The sequence below is a fragment of the Gopherus evgoodei genome, chromosome 10, assembly GCF_007399415.2.
Source record: "Gopherus evgoodei ecotype Sinaloan lineage chromosome 10, rGopEvg1_v1.p, whole genome shotgun sequence".
In the NCBI taxonomy this organism is placed as follows: domain Eukaryota; kingdom Metazoa; phylum Chordata; order Testudines; family Testudinidae; genus Gopherus; species Gopherus evgoodei.
This window is the reverse complement of record NC_044331.1, coordinates 70,556,531-70,580,619: the sequence shown is the minus strand read 5'-3', so window position 1 is coordinate 70,580,619 and position 24,089 is coordinate 70,556,531. Positions and strand designations below refer to the sequence as shown.

The following is a 24,089-nucleotide window of genomic DNA, read 5'->3' as shown; positions in this document are numbered from 1 at the left end:
TTTCTTATATAGGCTCTTATTACCCCCCATCCGAGTCCTGATTTTTCACATTTGCTGTCTGGTCACCCTTGGAGGTTGAAGCATGAAGGAATATCTTAATTTTTAGTGCATCTGGCACATAAATATCTTGCGACACCACTACAACAGTGCCATGAGAACACCTGTTCTCGCTTTCAGGTGACATTGTAAACAAGAAATGAGCAGCATTATCTTCTGCAACCGTAAACAAACTTGTTTGAGTATTTGGCTGAACAAGAAGTAAGACTGAGTTGACTTGCAGGTGCTAAAGTTTTACATTGTTTATTTTTGAATGCAGTTATTTTCTGCACATAATTCTACACTTGTAAGTTCAACTTTCATGCTAAAGAGATTGCACTACAGTACTTGTAATAGGTGAATTGAAAAATACTATTTCTTTTGTTTTTTACAGTGCAAATACTTGTAATCAAAATATAAAGTGAGCACTGTACTCTTTGTATTGTAATTGAAATCAAAATATTTGAAAATGCAGGAAACATCCAAAAATATTTAAATAAATGGTATTCTACTACCGTTTAACAGTGCGATTAATCATGATAATTTTTTTAAATTGTTTGACAGCCTTAAAACTTTTCTATCTTAAGTTAGACTTTTTTTAAAGTAGGGGGGCTGAGAGAAGAAACAGGTTGTGATTTGAGAGTTGTGCAGTCAAATCTAATTTTTAAAGTTCCAATTATGCACAGAGTCTGAAACTGGCCTTGAAGTCCTGGCTCCAGGGATTGGAGATGCCACCCCTCCCACATGGTTTCAAAGCTGTCATAACTGAGCATTAATCTTAATACTTTTTTTGATTTTTTTTCAGTTGTAATCTCTTTAAAAGAAAAGTGTGGGGGCTTCTACTCCATTATTTTCTATCAGCCCATCTGAAAGCAGACAGTGCCCACTGTATTCATATGCTGATCTTAAGTTCCACATAGCACAAGGCAAGTTAGTAAGATGGAAGCCTTGGCTTTAATTGAAGTTAGAGATGAAAGACTTATAGGCAATCTTGTTCACATTTCTCCCAGTGCAGAATAATTCCCTACACTATAGTCAAAGTTGCTTTTGTAGGTTTATGTTAACAGCTGGGTTTTTTTGGTCTGGATATGGAAGCTCTAAAGTACTAATGGCACAGAGGCCATGGCTCAGGTTGAAACACTATAAGGAAAACTACAAGAGCATGAACACAGGAGCAGGGTCAAAAAAAATTTTTTCCCCATCATAAAATTCATGATTTTGCCCCAGTGAAAGATTTTTGTATAATTTAGAAAAGAAAATGTTTCAGTAAAGCAGGCCAGAGCATAAGTTTGTGTCTTAGAAAATGGATGTTATGAAGGAATATCTAATAGAATACCACAAAAGACATTCAACCAGTTATCAAGATATTTGAAAGTAAATGGTTATATTAGATAAGTATTTTAGTAGAGTTGATGGCATGAGATCAAACATTTAGATAAAACTGGGGAGAAGAGGGAACAGAAAACCCTAATTAAGTCACCGAAGCACAAATGTGAGAAGCCATGTTTAAAAATAAAGCATACAGAGACATTGTTTGTTTGCTTTATTCCAGGTTTTCGTTAACCAAGTACTACTTTCTTTACTCACACAAGTAATCCTATTGACTTTCATGGGGCAACACTCACAAATAAGGAGATAACTTAACACTGCCCCTTCTTTAAAGAAAATCAGTGTAATTTTGGAGCATTTTACCCATACAAAATCAGAGATTCTAAGTAATAATGATGCAAATCCCTTTTTGCTGCTTATTAAGGGCATAAGCATTTAGCAACAAGTTTAGCCTGCTTAAGAAAACCTCTGTCCTCAAAGTCACTTCTTCAGCCCATGAACTCTTGCCTTTGTAGCTGCATATTTTCAGTACACATCCTACTGCTTGTGCTAAGGAGTTCACTGTATCAATAAGTCTAATATTAAAAGCTATATTTTACAGCTAATGCTAATGCTATTCAGCATTTGGGGAGAATGGCTAATGTGATGAGCTTTTAGAATTTCATTTTCTATAAAGTGAGGTTAGAATGCTGCATTGCTAAGGATATGTTTTCAAAACTAGTATTAAGTTTTTTTTGCATAAGGAAAAATAAGTGCTGAGTAGCCCTGTACACCAGTTCTGAGTGCTGTATTACAGTGAGGTGTTAGTTTGTCGAAGTCCTTACATCATCATCTCCTGTCATGGGCAATATGCTCAAGAAACAGGCAGGAGAATATATTATCCTGAAATATTTTCTTCCCCCAAAAAGTGAAATTGCAACAAATAAAAATGCATATAAAGGCTTCCATGGTTACAGTTAGTGTAAATGAAAGTCCATTACAGTCATTCCTTGCAATTGTCCCTTGGGAATCTTGCTCCAGTATCATACGCAAAATAATAATCTTCTTGGATGATCTTACAAAGGGATATAATGTACGAAAGTGTATGTATTTCTAATAACTGTTCTCACTCAGCTTGCTTCATTTTTACTTTACCTTATCACTGGACTTTGATCCATTTATACATTAACTAGTGCAGGTTCGTAAGTGACCCAGGTTAAGTGCTATTTTTTATTAGCAATTCTTCTCTTTCTTGTTGCCAGCATGTCATAAAAGGGATCCCTGCTGATACTTGCTCTAGTGGGAGGAGGAGGAGGAGAGACCAATTTAGTTTATAAAACACGTATTCCCCAAACACATTTGTTTACTTTTCCATATCCAGAGACCCAGAGCTGTAATATGCTGCTAGGCAAACACATCCTTATAAAAATCAGCAACAAGATTTTCAGGTAGTTAGCAGAGGAACATACTGCTACATTCTTTTCTCTTTAGCCAACTAAAGTTCTCTCATATTTTCTTGATTTTCAGTTCATAGCAGCCAGAACAATGTCGTCTCAAAGTGCTTCATTTGGCTTCATGCATCTTGCCCCAGCAACCCCTACCAGCTAGTCATTAATCCTCAGGAAAGGCCCTTGCCTATGGCTACTGCTTAAATAGTTCTTTAAGGCATGTTCCTTAGGACAGCACACATTCCCAGATTCTTTATTTGGAAAGGAATTTATATACAATTTACACTTCAGCACTTTTGAAAGACATTTAAAGACTTTGAACTCACTTAATAGATTTGATCCACTCTTCCTTCTCTTCAGGGGTGGGGGCAGATATCCTGTATACAACATGGTTGCCTTCTACCACTCTACCATCAGCTTCTGTTTTACAGGCTTTAATTACTTGACCTTTATGGCTGGGGTTATAGAGCTCAAAGCAGTTCTAAAGATAAAGAAATAATCCAAAGCTTGATTCAAGGAAGAACTAAAGATCCGCATGTACACTAAACCTGGGTACCCTGGCTGTTACTTAAATAATCCATTTACTAGGCTCATTAAAAGGAAACAATTCTTACCGGTTTTCTAGGGTCTTCAACTTCTCTTATACTAAGATTTTCTAAAGGAATAATTCCTCTAGGTTCTTTGTCCTAAAAGACAGGAAGAATACACATTACTATTCAGTTGTACTTTTTACTCCTGGGGGAATTCTGCACCAAAAAAATAAAAAATTCTGCACACAATACACCTCTACCTTGATATAACATGGTAAAGCAGTGCTGGGGGGGGGGGTGCGCACTCCGGCAGATCAAAGCAAGTTTGATATAACGCAGTTTTGCCTATAACGCAGTAAGATTTTTTGGCTCCCAAGGACAGCATTATATCGGGGTAGAGGTGTATTTTCAAATTCTGCATATTTTATTTGTCAACATAATTTAATCACACCAGTTTCAATTATTTTTGGTCATTTGTTTCAAAATACCCATCAGCAAATATGTCTAACAATACAGACAACAAAAAAGATTGAGGAAATGTGTTTTGACAAATAGATTCCTTACTAGGCATATTAATACAGAACTCTGAGTAATTAACTCTAAATAATTCATTTAGACTACAATACAAAACTGTATTTCCCGTACCCCTCAGAAGCAGTGCAAAGGCTTGGGGGAGTTGGGTGATGGAATGAGGGAGGGAAAAAAATTGCTGGGAAGGAGCCTGCTGGGAAGGAACCTGCTGGGAAGGAACCTGAAGGGTTGTTGGGTATGGCTGGGAAAAATATAGAACAGGCTTATTTGGGGGGTGGGGATGGATTGTTAGGGAGCTTTCCCCCATGTAGACCCTGGCTGACCCCTAGCCTCTATCATTCAGTCAGGCACATTTGCCATTGCCATGTGTTCCTGCACCCCAATGTGGCTCTGTCCCCCGTCCCTATCCCCATGTGTGTCTGTGCCCCCACCCAGACACTCCCCTGTCCCTATGTAGCTCTGCACCCCTCCCCCATCACCACGTGGCCCTGCATGTCCCTCCCCACTGTAGCCCTGTGCCTCCCCTCCAATTCATCCCCTGCCTTAGTCTGATCACCCCCCAGCACCCCATGCTGTCTGTATCCCCATAGTCCCGGTTGCCTGGCCTGGCAGGCACTGCAAAGAAGGCACTTCAGGCTCTCTCTTCCCTTGCTGGCCCGGAGCTTCTGCTTTGGTCTATTGCCAAAGTTCCCTCTAGTGGCCAAAAGGAAGAACTGCAGCAACATTTCAACAGAAGCTTTTTTTGTGCAAAAAATTAAAAGTATGCGTGGCTCATTAATTATGTGCATGTGCACTAGCACAGAATTCCCCCAAGAGTAACTTTTGGATTCCAGAGACAGGGTCACAGCAATATATACTTACTGTTGTGTATTCAAAATAATACAGACAATTATCTGTCAGAATAAACCATCTCCGCTTCCAGGTTTTTACTCTTCCCCCTATAAATAAAAGATACCACTAACTGAAAACTGTTTTATCATCAAGATTCTAGGCTATGGATAAGACAGTAATTTAGTGGTTACTTAATGTTTAATGGTTTTTAAAATATGGCTTAAATGCTTAGTTGCAAATGGATAAGACACAGATGAGTTAAGGTTAAAGGAATTTAAGTTTCCCTGTAAATATTTTTCTAATACTAACAGACAAAATCCTGAAGAAACATTAACTATGGTGATACTAACATGCCACCTTAACAACTTCTGAACTTAGTGTTATTCTATTTTTAAATAAGTCCATGTGAAAACAGTACTTACTGAATAGATCTGCTCCCTGTCTGTGTTCAGTCATATCTGCTTACTACAGTGACAATTATATTATTAATAATATTTATCCATTAGCAGTACAACATCAACAACACTTGGGGAGAGGGAGCTGGATCATCTACTGAATTGTTGACTAGATTCTGACAGCAGGACCAGATTCTGCCCTCACTTAGACCCGTGCAACAATGGGGTTCCACAGGTGTAACTAAGTGCAGAATTTGACCTGCCATAGCTTTTACTCATGATGATGCACAAGTCATTTAAGAACCCAGACTGACTTTCAGATCCCAGGTTGAGTGCCCTGTGGCTGACAGTTAAAAATATTTGCTCAGCCTGCACGTAAACATCTCTAATTCTTTACAGTTCCAATATTTTTTAAAATCAGTTTCCAGAAAAGAACTGCAGATCAGGCATTTGCAAGTTATTAATATCCAGGTTGAGTTACAGCATAGTTAAATGATTTCAAAGTTATAGCACCACATGTGCATCATCCATTCATCAGTGATTTAATCTTATTAACCCACCCTCTCAATATTGTTGACCTTGTTATTGAATACCCTGAGTACAAAAATCTATTACCGCCAAACACACCCTCAACCAAGCATTAATCATCTTAATATCAATCACGTAACTAAATCCAGCATATAAACATAATTTTTATCTGTACCTCTTCCTTACTCAAGGTAGTTACATTTTTTTTTAAACCATTAAAAACATCTGAAGGTAGAGAAAAATTATAGAAATAGCCTGAATATCCTGGAACTTTATCCATTCATCTGTTGGGTTCTTGTCTTGTAGATTATGATACATAATAATACTCAGCCTCCTTTTGGCTGGTTATAGGATCCCCATTAAGTAATCCATTGCTAACACCATGTAACATTCACATTTACGCAGCAAATTGTACACTTCCACCACACACACACACACCCATTTTAAGGAAACAACTTGAAAGTGGAAGTGGTTAAATACTAAGAGACAGGCAAATGCAAGATGCAGAAGCCAAGACAGAGTCAATGGTGGTAGAGTGAGCTACAAACGCAAAGCAAAAGAGAAAAAGAGCAGGTGTCAAGTGGTGAGGAACATCAGAGAGACAGGAAAGATCTTAATTTCTGCATCTTGATGACGATGTTTTAATGCATCATGGGTCTGTTCCAACTTCCATCAAAGTCAATTGAAAGGGTTTAAGCTAGAAGTGGAAAAGCCGAAATCAACCTTAGCCTGACTCAGTTCTGGATCCATGAATGAGGAGCAGCCAAAATAACTATTAGGACAGTTCTATCTTGTTGTCATTGTGACATTATGTATTTTTCATATTATATAGTGTAAATTCCAATTATTTTAGCTCATGTTCTACCTTGTAAGTTGGCCAAGTTCTTGGCTTTGTTTGAGTTTGACCACCGTCAAAAACGTTATGGCTTGCCCAGATCTAGTATGTGAAGAGATTCAGTGGGGCAGGAAGTGGTAGAGCAAAATGGATAGGAAGATATTAAGTCTCAGAAAAACAAATAAGCAGGGAAACTGGTTACCCTTGCAAAGACATCTTAGCCTGAAGATAACAAAAGGAGAATTGTGAACTCTTATACAAGGTCAGATTAGAATATAAGGCAGATCAGAAACCATACACATTATAAGAAGGCCTCCACAGAGACTCCAAAACCAGACAGGGCAGACTTCTTCAACTACACTAGTAGTGTTCAGAATTAAAACAACAGTAGTTTGGGGGCAGCTTATATGCCATTTGACAGCTGATAAAGGGCAGCAGGCATTCTGCACCCACCAGTTTATCAGGTGAGTCAAGAGTACCCACCACAGTATCACAGGACTAGAAAATAAGCTGCTCAACATGACTTATTGATCATAATGTCACATTTAAGATTATTGGGTAGTAGTAACTATCACATAGCAGATCTTTTTCTCCTTGGTTTCAAGTGCCTTAGACTGCCAAACTGACGATATAGCACTTTGAATTAACTTTCTTTTATATTCCACTCTTGCTGTCAGTTTAAAAAGATACATTTAAAAGGGTATTAAATTGTCAGAAGAGAGATTGAAAATGAAGTATGAAACCATAAGTATTTAAAGAACAGATCAAGATATAATCTACAAGTGCATCACAAGGACCAAGCTAATTAAGTAAAATGAAAGGAACTGCACCAATAATAAGCAGCACAGAAGGGCTTACACGATCCGGTAGATGGACAATCCAAGGGAATCATCAGAAAAATCTATACCAAGTGAATGTAAAGAAGAGAAAAAAAATGCAACAGACCAGCCCTTTTCATCTATATAATCAGATTATAGGAAATTCTCTCATCTCAAAAGGGAACTAGAAACCAGAGAACAAAAAGAAAATTGATAGGGGAAAAAAGATGGAGAAGTAAATAATAATTTACCCATCACAGTTAATTAAAAATATTAAAGGGTCTTAAAATTGCCTAAGCATGAGAATAAGACAATTATGTATTTCAGGTGTTGAATTTTTTTTTTTCAAACAGCAATTTCAGCCCATCCAGCTCAGTCAAGAAGATTTAGAGAACTAGAAATTGGCTAAAATTGTCATAAAAAAAAGACTAAGAATGATTTTGGATTAATTAATTTCAGAGCAGTTAGATGCAAAGGTTCAGAAGCTAATTTAGTGCCTGGAAGAGTACAGAATGGCATGAGTATGGGTTTTCCACACACAAGAGAAATTTGTCCAGTAATACTGTACTGTAAAAGATTAAAATCACATCAGCTATAAAGAGAATGATTCAACTGAAAGGAGCCCCACAAGCCAGTTTCCTAGCCACCAGTCCAGGAAGAGAAGTAGCACCCTCTATAGAATGCTGTGCTGGGGGCAAGTACCATGTACAGAGTGGGCCAGGAAGTCTGGGCCCTTTGAGAATCCCTACACATGCTCAGTGAGTTGCTTGATATCCTAGTGTAGGAGCAGCTTCTTCTGCCACTCATGGTCACGTGGCCAGCTTAAATCATTTCCCTCTTCTGTCAGCAGGATAATATATTTGTTTCCAAGTATCTATTTTTCTCCCTCTAACCAGAAAAAGGAAATGATTCAAGCCACATTTATTGTAACTTTTTTTAGTACCAGACATTTTGGGTCAGCTATTTGCCAACAGAAGCTGTTCTTGGAAAGCGCACACACATCCTGGCACAAAAGAATTATGTCCTAGGCATTCCCTCCATCAATGCTCATGTTCAGCTTTAAATTCTTAATTGGAGAGGGAAGGGGTTCTCCTTGCACCAACAATTCCTTTATTTGGTCCATAATTAATCCTTATGCAAATCTTCAGAACAGTCCCCAAAATACTAATGTCTCAAGCTGTTACAAAGCATATTTGATTAGCATTCACCAGTCTTCGGCCACTTTACTTGCTGCTTAAATGTTCAATGTACCACGTTAGAAGGCATACAATCTTGTGAGTTAAGAGAGCAAGTTGAATACTTCTATACAAATGCATTGGTTGAATCCACACCAATGTTCTAAATCAAAACATTACTTCTTGAAGTCCAGTTCTGGCACTTTAGATTTGGCAGAATTTTATTTACATAAAGTCACCTCTGAACAGCTTTCCACAGGCAAGGCCCCAGAAAACAGTGTTTTGCAGCTCAGGGACTTTAAATGACATTATTAGGATGGTTTCAGAGCCAAACCGGCCTTTGGAGACCCTGGAGATTTTGGGCAGATGAACTTTACAAAAAATACTAACATAAGAAAATTCATGCTCCTGGAGAGAGCAGTGAAGTGAGCAGTTGTTCTAAGTGAAGAAAACAAGGAAACAGACACTATAACAAGGCAAAACAGAAAGCACTAGCTTGATATGCCAGTGGCTTCTTCCTATTTACCTCTTATTTCTTCAGAAAACGTATTTTCTATCTTCAAGTGTAAAGCAGATAACAGCACAACTGATCATCTTCATTTTTTCCTACTCATTATAAGAATCAAGACTCCTTAGTATTTTGATAATGAATGTTTGAGATTCAAATCCTTTAGGCAGAGCCTTGCTAATTTAGGAATAATACAGTGTGCTAAGAGAGAATGTGACTTAACGCTACTTTAACACTGGAAGTCTGAATGTCCCCATACATCATACTAATATACTGGTCAAGCTTCCTGGCAATGAGAAAATTGAAGGGATAAAAGAGAAAAAAAAATCACCAGGTTTATTTCTGGTAACTGCATTCATGGCTCTACAGCTCATTAACTTAGCAAAAATATTTGTCTGCAGCAGTCTGTGTCTACTGATGAAACTCAGTCCTTCAAGGAACAGTAGGCTTTACATATTTACAGTCTAATTCACAGGAAAATGACTGACATGTTTCACCTCCCCATCTAATTAACCCTTGTGCTGTGGGCATTTCAACAGCAGCACCTTTCAGTTTAATACATGCTCTTATCACTGGGAATGGGTAGGACTGTTTGTTTAGTGGGCATATCTAGATGAAAGCTTGGTTTTACCTGGTTCATGGGTCACTGGAGCAACAGGCAGAGCACCCAGAAATAAATGGTGATTTTATTGATTTGTTGTATTTTTCTTAAATTTCTTTGCTTCTCTAATTTCTTAAAGCTCTCATTCTTTTTTCATTGACTATTTCTTTTGCAGCTGATGCTTTACCCCATCCTTCAATTTGTCCTTCCTCACTGATTGACAGTGGATAAAAAAATACTCAGGGCATCATTGACATGCTCACATCCAATCGCTTTTCTTGCAAGGTGATATTTTTAGAAGTAAAATAAAGAAAATATTTAGCTCCAAAATAGTTGCTGATTCCAGATCTTTATTTTAATTTCAAGAAAAACATCTTTTTTTTTTAACTTTATGTTTCACCTTTAAGGATTTAGTATCATTATGAGCTATTTCTCATACCATTTTTTCATGTAGAGGAGTCTGATTAAATAAATATCTTCATATTATACAATTCAGTTATAACAGTTTTACTCCTTGGAGTAATTTAAGAAGAGAGTTACTGTAAATTAAAGTCACAACTGATGATGGTAAAGCTATTACATAGTAGTATTTGCAAGTATATTTTTGTATATATTTAAAAAACAACATCAAAAGTTTTAGATTTTAAAAAACTAGGTAATATTAATATTGAAAATAATTTGAGTGGTAACAGACTTATCTGGATGTTTTTTGTGCTAAAATATTTCCTGTTCCTGAAGTCTTGTCTTAAGAAATCCTTTCAGTTGAGGTGAGCACTGCCACATATTGTTGAATGGATAATGTATCAGCTCTTCAAGTCATCTTTCAAATTATCTCAACTATGAATACTGCGCCTGTTAAGCCATTTATGTCTTCAAACATCAACAGGAAGAGGCTTTTCTTTTTTACTTAGGAACACAAAGAGGGTATTTGAGGATTTTGCAGTGTTTGTAACATCTGCAGATGAAGTAATGGAGACAACCACACAGGAAGCCTTCCGGCCATAGGCTACATAGCTGGGGGAGGGACGGGGGGAAGGGAACACAGGCAACGGCCCAACCACTTTTTGGCCAGGCCAAACCTGACAGGTGCTGTAACTCCACACACAGCTTGCAACGCCACTTACTCATATTGGAGGGAGTGTGTATAAGGGCTCATGGGAAGGAGGGCCAGGCTGCTGGTGGGGGAGGCACCTCAACTCGAAACAGACGGGTCAGGCAAGGAGGGCAAATTTATGGGGGTTTCCACTTTAAATGGCCCTCTGCAGCCCTTGCTCCTAGCATTGTGTTCTAAGGGCCCCAATGCAAGAGGTGCCAAGCACCCCCAACTCCCATTGATGTCAATGGAAATTGAAGGTGCTTAACACCTGAAATTATGGGGTCCTGAAGTAGCTAATTAGCAATGTGTCCAATAGCTCTCCCCCCAAAGGCTACAATATTTTGGGAGGTGGCCCCTACTGCTGAGCTTATTAGAATATATTCTTAATAAACTGATATTGCCAAAGCACTTGTGTCCATACACTCGTCTATTCACTTGGTTGTTACTACACAGAAGCAGAAGTAAAAAGTTGAACAACTGAGTGAATATATGGACTATGGAATCACTACATAATAATTCCTATCAATATTAATAAATCTATCTACAATCCACAGCCATTTTCACATCAGTTCCTATAAAACCAATGTGATACGAGACCATACCAGCTATTGTGGCTGGAGGCATTCCGCTTACAGAGGACAGCGAGGCTGGGGAAGCACATGCGGTAGCTATCATTGTTGCATCTTTTTCCAAGGATGCTACAACCAGCTGTCACGGATTCACAAGTCCAGTGCTCTTGAACAGCTCTGGAACAGCCCCTGGGAGTGTCTCAATCCTCATATTTCCTGTCAGTGCCAGCCTCAGCCCCAGCGTCTAGCTACCATGGATGGAGGTGAGCCCTTGCTCTGCCTTCAGTGTACCTCCCGTCTATCTAGTGCTGCTGGTTGCACTTCAATTCCCACTGACCTTGCACTCAGGGATCATCAGGATCCTGGCTGCCTCTGAGCTGGTGCAAGGTTCCTCTTATACAAGAGCAGCCAGAAGCTGGCTCTGAAATTGAGTAAATTTTGGTCTTTAAATCAGTCTTTAAAAACAAAACAAAGAATGTTTTAAAAAAACTAGAACCAAAGTTTAGAGTCTGTTCTAATCAGGAAAATGGCTACCCTTTGCAGCTGGCTCCCTCATTAAACAAAATGGATAAGTAAGCCACATCAACTTCAAAAGAGTGTGCAAAAAAATCAGAGCAGCTTAGAACTGCAGTGCCAGCATAGTACAAACTGCCAGAGGCTTCAGAATCCTGAACTCTGAGGTGTTTTTATATTTAATTAAAATAAACTAAATACAAAAAAACCCACATAAGAAAGTTATTATGGAATAACTAGTCTTTTTAGCACATGCACATTTCAGCTATAGGCTATTTTGTTTAAAATAAGCCTTTCAACATTCTGACTGAAAATTTTCATACAAGTAACAAAACACTTTTTATAACAGCAGCAAAGAATCCTGTGGCACCTTATAGACTAACAGACGTTTTGGAGCATGAGCTTTCGTGGGTGAATACCCACTTCGTTAGATGCAACTGATGCATCTGACGAAGTGGGTATTCACCCACGAAAGCTCGTGCTCCAAAACGTCTGTTAGTCTATAAGGTGCCACAGGATTCTTTGCTGCTTTTACAGATCCAGACTAACATGGCTACCCCTCTGATACTTGACATTTTATAACGTGTATTACAAGAATAAGATAACTGTACTTCTCTGCTGTGAAAAGTACTCCTCTCATTTGTATACCTCAATGAGTCTGAAGGATGCTGTGAAGCAATCTGAAACACTAACTATTATTGCGTTGCTTTACAAAGTATATATTCTTATTTTGCAGAAGAATCTCAAGGGGAAGATAGTAAATTATTAACACCATAATGTATAAGCATACATTATGTACAAGTAAAGTCCCACTAGGGCTAAAGTTAGTGACATTACATGAGAAGTACAGTGCTATAATAAATTCAATTTAAGAAACAAACGAAGAAGAAAAAAAAAAGAATGAGCAACTGAACAAGGTGGGGGAAGCTGGAAAGCCATCAGGTACGTACCTCCTAATGCAGAACAAGCAGAGACAGCCAGTCACAGAACAGAAAGGTGATAGGTCATAGGCCATAAGGAAAACAAGAAGGCACATTTAAACCACTCATTAAAAATCATAGCCAAAACCAAACCAACAGAAACTCACAAATAATATGGAAAAATGAAGACATACAAAAACAACTATTTGAAAACAAATGCATTGCTTTTTGTGCAGAAAACTGAGTTGACGTGACTGTACAGTCTTCTGGAATGGTTTCACATAGATTTGTTATTTTTCAGTCACTGGGATTTGTAAAAAGTAAATGGAGCTTCCTTTCTGTTGCTGAGGTTTCAGTTCTCAAGTACCAGAAATCAAACTCCACTTCAAAATTCAAGTGACAAGATTACGTCTCCTTTTTATACTTCTCAGAATTAGCAATTACACAAAACAGTGTAAAGGATTTATTGATATTTAGATCATATGTTTTTAAGCAGGAATTATTACTAATTTAAACCTATTAGATTTACAACAAAGCAGTTAGCAAGGAAAGCGGCGTACACATCACTCACACACAAAGCAAAGTATCATAGAAATTGCTCTTCTACTAACCTAATTTCAGTAGCCAACCTTCTCTGTCTGGATTAAAAAATGTATGTGTTAGATCATTTCCGTCATCTTCTGGAATTTTAAATGGCTCATTTTTAATACTTTCATACAAATTCTGGAAGAAAACAAAAAAAATTCAGCAACCTGTACATCAGATAACCAAGAGACTCCATTCTCTCTGACTACTTATACTCAAATGAACTAGGAACATCTCCCAGAGAAACTGGAACCATCCTCCTCCAAGCAGTATTCACCACAGTCTACAAATAAAGTAAGTTAAAAGCAGATATCATTTCTTTGCAAATAAGTGTCCCTTTTTGAAGATTTCCTATGTATTTCTTGGTAAAGAAATATCCTTTCTTAAGAAGTCTAGCACTCATTTTTTCCAGAGCTTTCATATTCTCAATAGTTTTGTTCAATACAAGTTTCACTAAAAAAAATTTGTTTTGAAAAATATTAGACATCATTAACTTGAAAATCTCAATAAAATGTTTGGCATCTTTGTATCATTACTTTTCTTCCACAGTATGTCATGATGGCCGTCTTTGGAGCCTCAGTGATCACTACTATTTTCCCTCCTTTATTCTCCCCACACTCAACCTTATGTTGAATAGAGCAGATTCCAATCAAGACAGACTGGCTGTAGCGATATATCCAATAAACATTGCTCAAAAAGCCAAAGAGGTTGCTTGTTGAGTGAAGCAAAGTGTTTCTTCCTCTCAGTCCCTCAAGAGGCTGAGGTATGTCGCAAGGTCACGGTACTTGGTTGTCAAAGCTGCATCACACAAAATGATCTTGAGACACTAATTGACAGATTAGTCTGAGAATCATTGCACTTGCTTCTAAGCCCCAGTTAAAAAAACACGAGGTTCCATTTGGTCATCTTAATGCGACTTACCCGTAGCAGTTCTTCTGGAAGGTCCCCACCTTCATTAATGCCACGATTCATAGATATAAACCGCTCCACTGTTGGTTTATCTCTTACATTATGGTTGTGTAGACTAGTATTTAACATAATGATTGCAAATGATAGCACATAACATGTATCTGAAATAACATTGAAAAGGAATTATTGCTCTGTGTACTGTACATACAATAGCCTGTAAAAGAAACCCCAAGCAGTTCTGAATAGCAAAGTAAGGGAATTATGTGCGTCCCCACCTCCCCCTACAAAAAAACAACAAAACCCTACATACAAGAGTAAGTCTTGAGTTCTTTGGTCTGAACCATGGACATGTATATATTTTCTAAAAAGAGAAAACGACCTAAGGATTCAGATGAGTGAAAAACTTTTGAATGCTCCCTCTAAACACTGGACCTGTTAACATTCAAACATGCCATCTATCAGCTGAGAGTTTGTATTTGCTTTTTGTGACACAAATCATGTAGGTTATTTGTACACATTTTATCTTTAAACATTTTTGCTCCAGGTTACTCCCCACCCCTTGCTCCTTCAACACTGTGCTGGGTTTGTAAATCTGCTTTAAAGGGTCCAGGTTTAAATGTTCAGTTATTTCCCCCGCTCCTTTTTTTTTTTTTGCCAAGTGGTTCTCATAACGTTAGTCCCTTCAGTTTTATTTTTAACGAGTTTTGCTTTTGCATTTATACTTCAGACATAGGTGATGAGGCATAACATTCTGGCATTTGCAGAAACTGGTCCCCAAAAATAATCCCAGAAATATTGCTTATTTTGATGCAGCAGCATTTTGCTGTAGCATCTTCTACCTTTCAGTTTGTCCCATCTTACTACAGCTCTTTGGAGGCATTTGTATGATATGTTGCACTTTATCAATAGTTTATTTAAACCACTGTTTTAACACTGCTAGGAGAAAAGATGTTTTTGATCCAATCTTGAACCTCTTACTTAGAAATAAGAAGGAGTGCAGGATTAGGCTCTTTGTTTTGCCCACGCCTCAGAACATTCTTGTTTTTCATTTCACATATTGTCTTAGCCTGGACTTCCAAGTTTGCTGCTTTCTCTTTGAATTCAAGACAGTTTATTACATCATTTGTCAGATCACGCGTTAAAGGTGATTCTGACAGAAAATATATCATGACTAACCTGTAGACTGAAAGACTCCAGGGTTACAAAGGCAATAGCGTGAAGCAAAAGCTTCCATCATACGATCAATTTTCTGAGCCTCTCCTGGAAGTCTGAAACTCCACAGGAATTGCCTATAAAAGGGAAGTATAACCACTTCAGTAAAACAAGATCCATTCCAATATTTATACATTAGACATATATTGGCAATAATCAGCTTCTAAGCAGAAATTAGTAATTTGTAAATAAAATGGGAAGTTATTTTAAAACAAATCTCAAAATTCAACTCATAAGTAATTACAAAATATTTTAACTCAGCACTCAGCCAACAGCACTGCATGCTCACAGGTAAGACAACATATTCTGGGAAGACCACGTATTCTGGTACAAATTTTGCAATTCTCTCCTTTTCCATGTTGTCAAAAGCGGGAAATACACAGGAGGCCACGCTTTCCAGCTAGCTGTACCACACTGCTTCTTCATTGCTAAAAGGAGCATATTCTTCTCAAGACTTTGTTGAAAGGAAAAGAGGGCTGTATTATACACAATGGCCCAGAACCAAAAAAGTTGGACTAAAACCTAATATCTTCATTTGAACCAACCAGACATAACAAGTCAATGCTTGGGATAGCAAGAGCCCTTCTTGACTGGGATGGATAAGGGACAGACTATGCTATCATGGCCAGATCTTAAAAAGGAAATGTGACTTCTCACTATCACTGCAATGGGATTTAAATTCAGATACAGGACATAAAATGTTCCTATTACAAGTATGAAATAAAAGTAGGTTTTGCCTTCTTCTTGGATGCCCTTTAAAAAAATAAATCGAACTGACAGGGATACAAAGCTGCAATAAAATGTTAAGCAAAATGATTGCACGAACTGATCTAAAATTAAAAGGACTGTAGATTACAAATGGTGATTAAAATAAGATCCAGAATAGTACAGAACAGCAATATTGGCATTAACATAGAGTTTATAGGAAAGTGATGTTCTCAAGTGCTGTACCACATAAAATGTTTTTCACACTTCCTGTTGGCATCATCAGTTTAGGAATTATTATTCGTGTTCTTAAGTCCAACCAACAAAGCTACAACTGTAAGGCAAAGTTAGGGCAGATAGCACAGCCTCTTGTTTGTGGCTCTACTTCTTTCAAGTTGGCCAGTTGAAACAATTGTACGTTCTTAAAACAGGAAATCCACATTCATAAGATAATGACATCAAAAAAGAAACCAAGGATTAGATACAAAAAAGTGGCAGTCTAAAAAACACTTCCAGTGACTGGTATTTTTACAACACTTCTATACAGAGACTGAATCTGCTTTCAGGAGGGATGCCCTGTTGACATTTTAAACATTAAGTGTCACAATTCACGAAAGTGAAGACCAAGAATATTTGCAAGCAAAACAGAGTATCTTAGGACATTTGCAACGGGTCACAGAACCTTTCATATCCAAGCTGCCAGTTCTAAACTACTCCAGATCAGCAGTGACTGAAAGAAGTTGCATCAGATTACTGTCTGGTAGCATAAATGAAGTTAATTTTAATGGTCTAAAGCTCATTCCTAGTGGACACATCTCTCAACACAAATGGGTCCCTTTCTGGCAGTCTCAGAGAGAATGCAGAGTTGACTGGGCATGGAGAGTGAAGTAGCACTACCTATGCTGCACTTCTTCAGTGCATGAAATGAAGAATTTCACCTCAGAACCAGCAATCCAACACTTGCCATGTGTTCTAAAAAGGCTGGTCTGAGAAACTTGGATTGAGCCATATTTTGTTGAAATATGCAGTTTTGTCACAATGCTTCATGAAATCGAACCAATTTTGCACAAATTTTGTTTACAAAAACAAAACAAAAAAACAGGAAGAAGTCCTGACAATCAGGGCCGGCTCCAGGCACCAGTTTATCAAGCAGGTGCTTGGGGCGGCAACTCGGGAGTGGGGCGGCACTTTCAGGGATTCGGCGCCAATTCGACGAAGGGTCCCTCACTCCCGCTCCCAGCGAAGGACCCTCCCACTGAATTGCCGCAGATCGCGATCAGGGCTTTTTTTTTTTTGGCTGCTTGGGGCGGCAAAACCCCTGGAGCCGGCCCTGCTGACAACATCAAAGACTCAAAATCAAAATAAACCTTTCAATTTGTCTAAATGAAGCATTTTGAACAACCTGAAATAATTCTTTAAAAGGAATTTTCCTTTGGAGAATTTTGAAATTTTTGGTTTTCACTGCAATTTGGAATGAGGCTAAATTTCAAAATCTTTAAATTCTTCACATAGCTCTAGCACTAAATTCACTTGCGGCATATTTTAGGTACAGAAACCAAGTGAAAGCTTGCCAGACTAATATAAAAAAAAAGAGAACATTTTAGGTAAAGGATGCATGAAATCAAGCAGCTTCCTAAACTATATTGTACTACAGTTGTTTTGTTGTTTGTTTGTTCATTTGTTTGTGTTTGGTTTGATAACTTTATGGATTTGGTACAACATAACTCAAGTTTTGCTGCAATAAATCAATATTGGTCAATTTTAGTATTTTTCACAGCCTTTCAGTTTCACTTATAAAATTCAAGATTTGTGAAAACTCAAGTGAAAATAATACTGCATATATAGATAAGTCACTGTACTCCCCACTGTCCTATATGATAAAACATAAATGTTTTGCATTCCCTGTATAGCATGTAAACTGAATTTTCATTCTCTGGGAAACTTCCGTTCTCAATTACTCAGGATTTACATTGCTGTCTCTCCATTGGTGATTAGATCAAGCAATGGTGGGTCCCCCTGAAAAACTATTTGATGGGTCCTAAGTACAAAGCTTGTCTACTTCCCACAAGCCTCAAACTGCTCTGCCTGAACAGCTGGATATGGTAGGGGAAAGCAGTAGGAAATAACTGCAAATGGTGCACTTCTGGGGAAGAGTTAAAATCTCTTATTCATTTGCATCTTTTAAAAAAGCCATGCCCACATTCACATTGCTAGGCCATTTATCAACCAGGTGTTCCTCTCTATAGTACCTTCCCCTTTGCCATGTTTTATTGTGTGCGCTACACCCAGCTGTTGCATCGTCTTCAGAATTATAAATTCTGTAGGTTTTTTTTTTAAAACTATGTTTGTACAGCTCCCAGCACAATGAGGTCCAGTCCTGATTGAGGATTTTGGGAGCTACTATAATCAAATAATTAATAGCAGCAGCCTGTGGAAGAGTGGATTGAGGTTTGCTATTAAGAGGCAGAAGGAGATAGAAGTATTGTATATTCCAGATAGAACCATGGAGTCAGAGGAAACATCCTGATTCCTCAGGCAACTCAAGTTATCACCACTACAAGCCTTAATCAGCATAAAGCTGCTCTTATGACGTACCACATGAGAATGCAGCATGTGTAGGAAAGACCATATCAACATTTTAACCTATTTTGGAGTGGGAGCCCTTTCAGCTACAAATTTGACAGCACTCTCTAAACCCTGGCAATTCATTGGAATTAATCTGGATTTACACCAGCTTAATAACCAAATTCAAGCACTACATATTTTAACCTATCTGCTGCCAACCTGTGAAAAATAAGAAGCCTATTATTTACTTAACAAGAATAAATAAGTTAAGAATTTAATTCTGAGGTGGTGGGAAGGAAGCGATGGGGAAAAGCAGAAGCAATACTTTGCTTTGACAATATTCTCTTTACAATGGAATCTAATCGCCAATTCAGAGTCAGCAACTTTTTTGCTTATCTCAGAAAATGTGCACATGTGAGCTATTTGGCAGGCACATCAAGCATCATTTCATGGAGGATAGGTCCATCAACAGCTATTAGCCAGGATGGGCACGGATGGTGTCCCTAGCCTCTGTTTGCCAGAAGTTGGGAATGGGCAACAGGGGATGGATCACTTGATTATCTGTTTTGTTCATTCCTTCTGGGGCACCTGGCATTGACCACTGTCAGAAGACAGGTTACTGGGCTAGATAGACCTTTGGTCTGACCCAGTATGGCCGTTCTTATGTTCATCTGAAACTGGTCTTTAGCCCTTTGCATTTGTGTGAAATCATTAATTTCACAGATTTAAGAGTTCAAAGGCAATGTATAAGCAAAAAAGAGGGAAAGGAAGATTTGTTTACTAACAAGATACAGAGTAAATCATACATTCAAGTCAAAAATCAGCTGCTGTAGTGAATCATCTATATACTTAGATTTAATTAAATATGAAGTTTGATAAAGACAATTATAATGCACTCACCTTAAGGCTTGTACAAGATTGAGATCAGCAAACTCATGGAGTTCAACAAAAGCCTGAAGAACTTTAATATTAAATTCATCTCTGAGAAAAAGAAACAAAATGACAATAGAGAATTACTACACCAAACCATAAACTTAAATAAATGCTTCAAGAACTGCTTCCTATAAATGCAAAAGATAGAAAAAAAGAAAGAAACTGACTAGGCAAATAGAAGCCATCATTAATATTCCTAACACATATTTAGCTTTGGGATATTTTAAGTGCAAGATTCTTCTCCTACTTTTGCTAAAATGAAATTTAACCTAGTAGGACTAGAAAGTGTTGCTGCTGCCATTAAAAACAGGAGCTGGCAAGAGCCTGTCATTCTACATTGATTTTAACTCTTTATCTAAATGATCTTCAAAATGACTGTCATAAACAGATAGTTAAGAGTTAATAGAACAGGAGTATTTCATGTCTCTTTTGCCTGTAAAGGGTTAACAAGTTCAGTGAGCCTGGCTGTCACCTGACCAGAGGACCAATCGGGGACAGGACACTTTCAAATCTTGAGAAAGGGAAGTTTTTGTGTGCGCTGTTAGTTTTTGGTGGTTGTTCTCTCTGGGTTCTGAGAGTGACCAGACGTGCAACCAGGTTTCTCTCCAATCTCTCTGATACAGTCTCTTATATGTCCAGAATAGTAAGTACTAGGTAGATAAGGCGAGTTAGGCTTATGTTTGTTTTCTTTATTTGCAAATGTGTATTTGGCTGGAAGGAGTTCAAATTCGTATTTTGCTAAAAGGATTTTAATTTGTACTTGTATACTTAGGCTGGGAGGGTATTCCCAGTGTCTACAGCTGAAAGACCCTGTAACATATTCCATCTTAAAATTTACAAAGATAATTTTTTACTGTTTTTCTTTCTTTAATTAAAAGCTTTTCTTGTTTAAGAACCTGATTGTTTTTTTTAATTCTGGTGAGACCCCAGGGGACTGGTCTGGATCCACCAGGGAATTGGTGGGGCGAAAGGAGGGAAGGGGGAGAGAAAGGTTAATTATCTCTCTGTGTTAGGTTTACTTTCTCTCAGGGAGAGTCTGGGAGGGGGAAAGAGAAGGAGGGGGGAAGGTGAATTTTCCTCTCTGTTTAAGATTCAAGGAGTATGAATCACAGTGATCTTCCAGGGTAACCCAGGGAGGGGAAGTCTGGGAGAGGCAACGGTGAGGGAAAGGGTTTACTTTCCTTGTGTTAAGATCCAGAGGGACGGGTCTTGGGGGTCCCCGGGCAAGGTTTTGGGGGGACCAGAGTGTACCAGGCACTGGAATTCCTGGTTGGTGGCAGTGCTACAAGTACTAAGCTGGTAACTGAGCTTAGAGGAATTCATGCTGGTACCCCACCTTTTGGACGCTAAGGTTCAGAGTAGGGGATTATACCATGACAATGACTCATTCTCTTTGCTCAACAGTTATTATTGCACCTGTCTTGAAATGGGAACCTCAAGCAGTCTGGATAAATTAATGGAAAGACTAGAGAGTTTCATGGTATCTTTTATATGTTCAGCTATAATCCTTTGCTGAAAATGCTGTTTTGTAACTTCTTACACAAATATTCCCATAGAAAAAATGGTTACTAACACAGGCACCAGTTTTCTCCTTTCCCTGGGGGTGCTCAACCCCTGCTCCACCCCACACCCCACCCCTGCTCCATCTCAAGCCAGGCCCCCACTCCACTCCTTCCCCCAGGGTTCCACCCCAGCTCTTCCCCCCCACCTCTTCCCCCCCAGTTCTGCCCCCTCCCCCAAGCGCACCCAGTTCCTACTCGTCCCCCTCCGCACGTCGCGGAACAGGTGATCCCATCGGGTGGGAGTGGGGAAGCTGACTGCTAGTGGGTGCTAAGCACCAAGCACCCACGAATTCGGCAACTATGGTTACTAACCTTCCATAACTCTTGTTCTTCAAGATGCATTGCTCATGTCCTTTCCATGCTAGGTGTGTGCGTGCCACATGCACTATTGCCAGAGATTTTCCCCTTTGTGGTATCTATTAGGCTGGCTCTAACACTCCCTGGAGCCACATGCTTATATGCCGGTATAAGGGGCCTCACTGGACCTGCACCATCTCAGTTTCTACTTGCCATTGACTCTGACAGAGCAGTAGGAGGGTGGGTTTGGAAAGGATATGAGCAACACATCTCAAAGAACAACAGTTACTGAAGGTTAGTTAACAGTTTTTTCTTCTGCGAGTGCTTGCTCATGTTCATTCCATCATTCCATGCTAGGTGATTCACAATCAGTACCCCAGGAAGTGGGCTCGGAGTTTACAGACATGCTGATTGCTACACTGCTCTTCTGAAACTGGCGCTGTCTCGGGCCTGCTGGATGACGGCATAGTGGGATACAAAGGTATGCACCGAAGATTAGGTCGCAGCTCTGCAGATGTTCTGGATTGAGACCAGCACGAGGAATGCTGTTGATGAAACTCAGGGCCGGCACTTCCATTTAGGCGACCTAGGCAGTCACCTAGGGTGCCAGGATTTGGGGGGACAGCATTTTGCCGCCCTCGGCAGCAATTCAGCGGCGGGGGTCCTTCCGCGCTCTGGGTCTTCGGCAGCAATTCTGCGGCGGGTCCTTCACTTGCTCCAGGACCCACCGCTGAAGTCCCCCAAAGATTGGGAGCGCGGAAGGACCCCCTCGCCACAGAATTGCCACCAATGACCGGGAGCGCAGAAGGACCCCCGCCCACGGCACCAAAACCCTGGTGCCACTCCTGACGAAACTTGGACTCTCATGGAACAAACGGTCATGATGGCCAGAGGTGGGATATTCACTTGCTTGCAGCAAGCCTGAATAGAAGCAGCAGGGCTACTAAAGGCTTGACAGGGGAGGGCCCACGAGCTTTGACAGGACCAGATTTAAGTGCCATGGGGGAAGAGAAGGGGGGAGGGGTTGGTTTGCAAACTTGAGGATACAGTCTTTCCAAGCCCTTGAGAAACCAGACCGTTATTTTGTGTACCTTAACAAATGAGAGGGCCAGGTCCTGCTGTTTTAAGTGGAGCAAATAGTCCCAGATAGACTAAAGGGAAGATAGAGATGGAAAGAGAGCATATTCAGAAGCCCAAAAAGCCAAACATTTCCACTTGCCTAAGTAGGTAGCCTTGGCGGAAGGCTTTCTACAACCTAGCAAGACCTGCCAAACCTGTTCCAAGCAGGGTTGTTCTTCAGGGTTCAGCCATGCAGCAGTTAGATGCAGGGAGGCGAGGTTCAGATGAAGTAACCAGCTATGGTCTTGTGAAAACAGATGCAGATGGAGTGGGAGAGAAAGTGGAGCTGTCACTGAGCGGTCCTGGAGCATTCTGAACCAATATTGGCCCAGCCACACTGGTGCTATCAGGGTAACTCTTGCCCTGTCCAGTTTGATTTTTAGAAGAACCTTATGAACCAAGGAAATCAGGGGAAAGGCATACAGTAGGTGGCCGGCCCACAAGAGCAGGGAGATATCGTAGAGGGAGCCTAAGCTGTGCCCATGCAGCAAACAAGACTGCTGACATTTTCTGTTCTGCCTAGCGGCAAGCAGGTTCACCTGGGGAGGCCTCCCACTTTTGGATGATGAATCTGGCGATCTCTGGGTGATGGGAACCACTCGTGATGAGAGGAGAAGGATCAGCTACAGTGATCCACCAATACATTCTGACCTCCCGAGAGTGTGACGCCTCGAGGTGGAGTGTCTCGCACACAAGTCCCATAGGTGGACAGTTTCCTGAAACAGGGCCAAGGATGGAGCCCTTCCTTGCTTACTGCTATAGAATGTGGCCACCGTATTGTCTGCCAGGACTTGTACCACCATGCCTGAGATCTGGGGAAGGAACAGTTGGCATGCTAAGCGAACCGCCCTGAGCTCCCTGATGTTTATGTGCAGGGAGAGTTCTTCCTGGGACCGAAGGCCCTGAGGTTGTTAAGGTGGGCTCCCCACCCTAGGTCTGATACATCTGAGACTAATACCGACAGTTGTGGGGTAACAAAGGGCACTCCCATCGTTGCCGACCTGGGGTCTTTCCACCAGTGCAGGGAGGAGAGGGCCTGTGAGCACTGAGTTCAAGTGGTGTCTGCTCAGGGAATAAACGCATGCTAGCCACATCTGGAGGGGTCTGAGCCACGTATTGAACTACGTAAGTACAAGCCACCATGTGACCCAGTAGCCTGAGGTACACCCTGAGCAGCTGCAATTGGGTGGGCCATGACTTTGGATATCAGGCCTGACTTGGTCTGGAAACGGGCTTTCAGCAGGAAAGCCTGACTTGGATCGAGTCAAGCACCGCCCTGATAAATTCTATTCTCTGAACCGAGACAAGAATCGACTTCTGCTTGTTTATTAGCAGGCCGTGTCCTGAAGGGGACTTAAGACTGTGCTAACACTGTTCTGTACTTAACCTCTGACTGACCTTTGATCAGCCAGTCATGAAAGTACAGGTAGACTTGTACACTTTGCTGCCTGACTAAGGCTGCTACAACTGCCATTCACTTGGTTAATACCCATGGGGCTGCCGATAGACCAAAGGGGAAGGTGGTGAATTGGAAGTGGCACTGACCCATTATAAACCTTG

The 24,089-nt window shown here is 39.9% G+C and overlaps 1 protein-coding gene across 1 annotated transcript in view; it reads right to left on the bottom strand.

Annotated features, from left to right (window-relative positions):
* Nucleotides 1-535: 535 nt before the first annotated feature.
* The window catches only part of CYTH3 (cytohesin 3), an 81,475-nt gene continuing 57,921 nt past the window's right edge, over nucleotides 536-24,089 (bottom strand). The window contains exons 6-13 of the mRNA XM_030577849.1: nucleotides 19,519-19,599; nucleotides 15,313-15,425; nucleotides 14,149-14,297; nucleotides 13,254-13,365; nucleotides 4,715-4,791; nucleotides 3,407-3,478; nucleotides 3,119-3,273; nucleotides 536-2,640 (exon numbers count right to left, since the gene is read on the bottom strand). Coding sequence (XP_030433709.1) covers nucleotides 2,568-2,640; nucleotides 3,119-3,273; nucleotides 3,407-3,478; nucleotides 4,715-4,791; nucleotides 13,254-13,365; nucleotides 14,149-14,297; nucleotides 15,313-15,425; nucleotides 19,519-19,599 — 832 coding nt within the window. The 3' untranslated portion in view covers nucleotides 536-2,567. The remainder of the gene's footprint in view (nucleotides 2,641-3,118; nucleotides 3,274-3,406; nucleotides 3,479-4,714; nucleotides 4,792-13,253; nucleotides 13,366-14,148; nucleotides 14,298-15,312; nucleotides 15,426-19,518; nucleotides 19,600-24,089) is intronic.